Source organism: Trichechus manatus, unplaced genomic scaffold (assembly GCF_000243295.1).
Source record: "Trichechus manatus latirostris isolate Lorelei unplaced genomic scaffold, TriManLat1.0 scaffold00134, whole genome shotgun sequence".
In the NCBI taxonomy this organism is placed as follows: domain Eukaryota; kingdom Metazoa; phylum Chordata; class Mammalia; order Sirenia; family Trichechidae; genus Trichechus; species Trichechus manatus.
The window spans coordinates 7,693,720-7,699,551 of NW_004444070.1; the positions used below are offsets into that span (position 1 = coordinate 7,693,720).

At 55.6% G+C, this 5,832-nt stretch overlaps 1 protein-coding gene across 1 annotated transcript in view; it reads left to right on the forward strand.

Annotated features, from left to right (window-relative positions):
* The window catches only part of PPP2R3B (protein phosphatase 2 regulatory subunit B''beta), a 40,889-nt gene that overhangs the window by 5,686 nt on the left and 29,371 nt on the right, over positions 1-5,832 (forward strand). The window contains exon 2 of the mRNA XM_004385216.2: positions 5,298-5,483. Within this exon, the coding sequence (XP_004385273.1) occupies positions 5,298-5,483 (186 nt within the window). The remainder of the gene's footprint in view (positions 1-5,297; positions 5,484-5,832) is intronic.

The window sequence follows — 5,832 nt, forward strand, 5'->3', positions numbered from 1 at the left end:
GGACACTCCTGTGATGTGTGTGTGTGTGGTGACGGGGCCCAGGTCCCTGCAGGACGCTTCTGGGATGTGTGTGGGGACAGGACGGGGCCCATGTCCCTTTGGGACACTCCCTGTTATGTGTGTGTGGTGACGGGGACTCTTTAAGGCCGGGCCACGTAAGGGGATTGCTATGTGGACAGCTCCCTCTGGGGGCCTCGAGCAGGTTCAGCCCCTTGGGAAGAAAGGAGAGGGACTGGGCTTCACTCAGCAGAGAGGGGCTCCCGCCGCGCACGCCCCCTCCCCTCGTGTCTCTCTCTCTCTCTCTCTCTCTCTCTCTCACACACACACAAACACACACAGCCGCGGGCCTCTCCCCGCTCCCCGCCGTGTGCCCTCCTCAGCCTGTGGAATGCGTGCGGCCCAGCGCAGGTCCCCTTGGCGGCTCCCTGGTGGCGGTGGGCACCCCCGGAGCCCGTTGAGGCCGGTGGGCCGCTCAGAATAGCCCGCGGCACAGCTGCGGCCCGGCCACCCAGCCCCATGAAAGCCGACAGCACGCGGTTCAGGGAGCGCTCCCTGAGGCAGGACCCCGACCTGCGCCAGGAGCTGGCCCTGCTGGCCCGTGGCTGCGACTTCGTGCTGCCGTCCCGCTTCAAGAAGCGGCTGAAGGCCTTCCAGCAGGTCCAGGTGTGCCGTCCGTCCTTCTTCTGTCTGTCCTTGCTGTGTCTGTCTGCCTGCTCTCCCGGTTGTTTCCCCAGGAGGGCGAGATCAGGGTGCCCGTGATCAGGGTGCTGGCGTTTAACCCTCCGTTGCTCCCGGGAGCCTCCCAGACAGAGCCGACTGAGGTTTAAGACGCGGGCCCTAACGTGGCTGCGTTCTGGGGAGAGCGTTTACATAACTTTGTTTGTGTCCAGAGTCCCCACGAGGAAAACTCAACTTTCAAAGAGGGCCCCTTGCTTGCTTCCTGTGGTCCTACCTGCCAGCTCACCTGCCTCGGGGCCACGTCCCTGGGGGAATTCTAAGTGCTCACCTCCCTCCCACCCCCCGGCAGCCCAGCCAGTGGAGGATTTCTGTGTAGATAGTACTCTGGATTGTTAGTAATGCCTGCCCATGACTTCACGCTTCATAAAGAGTGGAGGGAAACCTGACTGTTTTCGCTGCCCGAGCACTTCCATTTCTTTGCTGCCGAGTAATCTGCTCTTTTAAGGCTTCCTGAGATCTGGATCACGTACCACACGGGTCACCCATTTGGAGTGGGCAGCTCGCCAGGGTTAACTGGCTTGTAAAGTTAATCACAGTCGTCAGAACACTCAGAGGTGTGAGACTGTCTTTGTGTTTGTACGCTGTGTTTCTCAAATGCGTTTCAGAGTAGCGTGGTAGCGTGGTAGCGCGTCATCTGAAAAGTCAAGATGTGCCCCGTGGCCCTTGGTGTCGTTCTCAGCGTTTGGTTTCCATAGAGGCCAAAGGTACCCTCAACCCACCACTTGGTTTGGGTGGAGATGGAGGGACGGGGGCCGGGAGGCTCCCCGCGGCGTGTTCCACGGAGATCTCAGTGTCCTGTTTTAGGGGCGTCTGCTTTTTCCCCCTGTGCTAGGAACTGGTGTCGTGTTCTGGCTTAAGAATCAAATCGGATCAAAGGATGCTACTTTGAACAAAATAGAGAAGCAACTTTCTGCTGATTTTTTTTCATTGCCATTATTTTCTAAGTCACATCTCAAGTTTTCCATAATTCCTGAATTTTTCTGCCAGGCCTCTGTCTTCCAGATTGTGAAATTTTGCCTGCAGATGGGTAAAGCTTGTAACATGTTCCTTGCTTTTGAGGACTGCTTCCTTAAAATCATCTTCCTTTGAGACCCAAAAAGTGAAATGATCACACAGCTGACTTTCTCGGATAACGGGGAAATGTCAATTTGATACTGTTCATGTTGCTCTTCCGGGCTCAGCTGGGAATGTTTGTAAATTTAGGAAGCCTGTAGCTTTCCAACACCGAGGGCTCTGGCGGGCCTTTGTGACTGGGGTCTTTGGAGTGTTCTCATTAGCAGTTCTCAGCTGGGGGCAGAACTATTTGTGAAAATCTGGGTTGTTTTAGAAAGACTTTATTTTACAAAAGTTACCTTTTTGGGTATGCAAATTTTATGAATTCCTCTATCAGTAAGTTGTTTAATTTTGTAGAAGGTGTGTCCCAATGCTTTTTAGAAAGGACAGTGCATCCTGTGTGAAGTGGGGGTGCTCTCAAGTAAGGAGGATTGTAGGTGTTTATGGGAGGATGGGCATTGGAGCCCTGGTGGCACAGTGGTTAGGAGCTGGGCTGCTAACCAAAAGGTGGGCAGTTCGAATCCACCAGCCGCTACTTGGAAGCCCTTTGGGGCAGTTCTGCTCTGTCCTACAGGGTTGCTATGAGTTGGAGTCGATTTGACGGCAATGGGTTTGGGGTTTTTTTTTTTGGCGGGGGTGTTGGGGTAATTCTCCCTGCTGCTCTCGGTGACAGTCTTGCGGGGGTGGGGCGCAGGGCTGTGAGGCTACAGTGTCATCTTGGAGGGGCTTTTGGGAGTATCAGGTTCCCTGCCTGGGGGTATGATGGTCCCCGCTTTCGGGGCCAAGGAAGCCCCTGACTGACGCTCATCGTCTTCGCCCTAACGGCCTTGGCTTCTGTTCTGCAGAACTCCAGGGCTCCCAGCCTGTGGGGGTGCCAGGTGCAGTTGTCCTCCCCATTTGCTGTCCTTTCCTGTTAGGGTGACAGGCCTGTTGTCCCCTCTGAGCCCGACACTGGGGAGGGTTGTCAGGGCCCCAGCCTCAGGGAGCAGTGTGGCCCTGTCTTCTACCACGGCCATTGGGGCTAGGGGCTGGGGTCCTGGAGCAGGATCCGGCGGCTCCTTCGTCTCTGACTCCCGCACCCCCAACCCTGGGCCTGAGCCCGTTCCCGGGCCTGCGGGTCCTGCTGGAAGGTCCCCGTGTCCTCACAGGCCACCCTGCTGCTGGATGCAGAGCCTAGTGCACGTCCTGAGCCTGACCTCCGTCTGTATGTCCCTACCTCCGTCTGTGTGGCCCCACCTCCATCCATATGGCTGCCGGTCCCAGCTTGCCAGGGATGTGTAGGCCTCCCACGTGCCTCTGAGCGTGGAGCATGTGCGGGGGGGGCAAGAGGGGGGCCGGGGACCGTTTCTCAGAAACCTCTGTCCTCCTGGCCCCTTGCGAAGCCCAGGACTGGCATCTGCATGGCCTGAGCCCCAGCCTGCTCCTTCCGCTCCCTGTGAGCATCTGCACTTTGCTGCCTGTCTCCCGAATGAGCACGAGGGGTGCAGTCCGCACCCTGCAGAACCCCTCTCTCCCTCCCGTCCCAGGTGCCTGGTGCACCCGGCAGCCCAGCCTCCGCAGTGTGATGCCTGCTGGTGTCCCCGCAGCCCCGTCCTCGTGTCTGCACCCCTGCCATCCCTGTGACCCCCAGGCAGCCCCCTCCGCAGACAGGACACTTCCTCCCTGTGGGACTTGGGACCACACACACCCACGTGTGCTCACACTGTCACAGGCGCCTGGGCCTCTTTGAGAATTCTGTTATCTGTTTATCACTGGTCTCTAGCCCGATCAGCAAGAGGTCAGGGGAACCGCCTGCAGGATCTGTGGGGCTGGGTTCTGCCGGGATGTGTCCGCCCTCCGCTGGGCGTGTTGAAAAGAATGTGTGTTCTGCAGCTGTGCCGGCAGGCGTGTCTATTTCTGTCCCCACATCACACGTGTAAAGCTCCCGTGTCCGCACGGCTGGCTTTGTTTCTGGTTGTTTGGGCTGCCGTGGGGCTGGTTACTGGGGAGCGGGCTGTGCCCCCTTGCTGGGGTGTATGTGTGTGTGTGAGACACTGTTTGCTCTGTGCATGAGCTTCAGATGAAGTCAGGACCCTTTTGTCTTCCTTGGAGCCCCTGGGCGGTACACTCGGTGAATGTGCTTGGCTCACACCAAAGGTTGGAGGGTCAAGTCTACCCACAGGTGCCTCGGAAGAAAGGTCTGATGATCTACTTCTGAAAAAGCAGCCACTGAAAACCCTGTGGAGCACGGTTCTACTCTGACACACATGGGAGTGCCATGAGTAAGGGTCACTCCATGGCAGCGGGTTGACTGACTGTCGTCCTTGTAATCGGCTCTTTCATCCTCATGCGGTGACCCCTTTATCACTAGTAAACGTCATCACCCTCTGTCTGCTTTGCCAGCTGCTAATAGAGCCACACCAGCTTCCTGTTGGTTACCGTTTGCCTCGTGTATCCTCTTCCTTCCTTTTTAAAATTCCCAACCTCTCTGTGTCCTTGTATTCTGTATGTCTCTTTTATGAATAAATACGGTTTTCTTTTTCCCAGTTTGATTTTTGTCTTTTAAGTGGTAAATTTAGTCCATTAATATTTATTATGGCTGTCAATCCATTTATTTTTACCATTTTTTTCTTTTCTTGCCACATTTTTAATTTTTCTCATTCCTCTTAATTTTTCCTCTACTAGTTTAGAGTACACCGTTTCTACTGTCGTTAGGTGCCATTGAGTCGGCTCCGACTCGTGGTGACCTTATGTACAACACAAAGAAACCGTGTCCAGTCCTGCTCCATCATCACGGTCGCTGGTACATTTGAATCCATTTGTTGTGGCCACTGGGTCACTCCACCCCAGGGAGGGTCTCTCGTTTTCACCGACCCTCCGCTTTACCAACCGCGATGTCCTTTTCTAGCGATTGGTCTTTCCTGATGACCTGTCCAAAGTCAGCGAGCTGAAGTCTCGCCATTTTCGCTTCTAGGGACATTCTGGTTCTACTTCTTCTAAGCTTGATTTGTTCATTCTTCCGGCAGTTGGCGGTGTGTTCGGTATGCTGCTTTTGGTGCATTGTTTGGTGGTTAGTTGCCATCGAGTTGGCTCTGACTCATGGGGACCTCGTGTACAACAGAAGGAGACGTTGCCTGGTGCTGAGCCATCTTCACGATCCTTGGTGTGTTTGAGTCTGTCGTGGCAACTGCGTCAGTCCATCCCGTGGAGGGTCTCTCATTTTCGCTGACCCTCCACTTTACTAACCAGGATGTCCTTTTCTAGCGATTGGTCTTTCCTGATGACACGGTGGCCACAGGGAGCACCACACTACTGAGCATGTTCTGGTGGCTTCGTGACCGTGTTCAGGTGTCTGTACTGTGTGTCACGTGCAGGGGTTGTCTGACTCTTCTGTCCAAACTTAGGTCGAGGGACTTGGTGCGTTTACTCCTCGACGAGGTCTGTTTGTACTTGTCACGCGTTTGTGTTGTCAGGATACTTAACCATCTCCCCAAACCGTGACGAGTGCCACCTGTTCTGTTTCTCAGGTCCAGACAAAGAAGGAAGAACCTCTGCCCCCAGCCTCAAGCCAAAGCATTCCAGCCTTTTACTTCCCGAGAGGACGTCCACAGGGAACTGTCCACATTGACACCGTCATTGCCCGGATAGAGACAGCCTTCGCCCAGTTTCCACACGAGCGGGCCACCCTGGAGGACATGGGCCGGGTGGCTAAGGTAGGCCACAGTGCGTGCAAGTGCATGCACTACGCTGCTGGGGCTCACGCCTGGAGTACAAGTGGGCCACCCTGGAAGACATGGGCCGGGTGGCCAAGGTAGGCCACAGTGTACATGGGTGTGTCCACTAGGCTGCTGGGGCGTACGACGAGCGCGCAAGAGCCTTGGACTCTCATTTCCCGTACCCAGGTTCATGAGGATCTGAGACACACACAGGGAGTGCCTGAGAACCTGAGAGACACGCAGGGAGTTCATGAGAACCTGAGACACACGCAGGGAGTTCATGAGAACCTGAGACACACGCAGGGAGTTCCTGAGCACCTGAGACACACGCAGGGAGTTCCTGAGC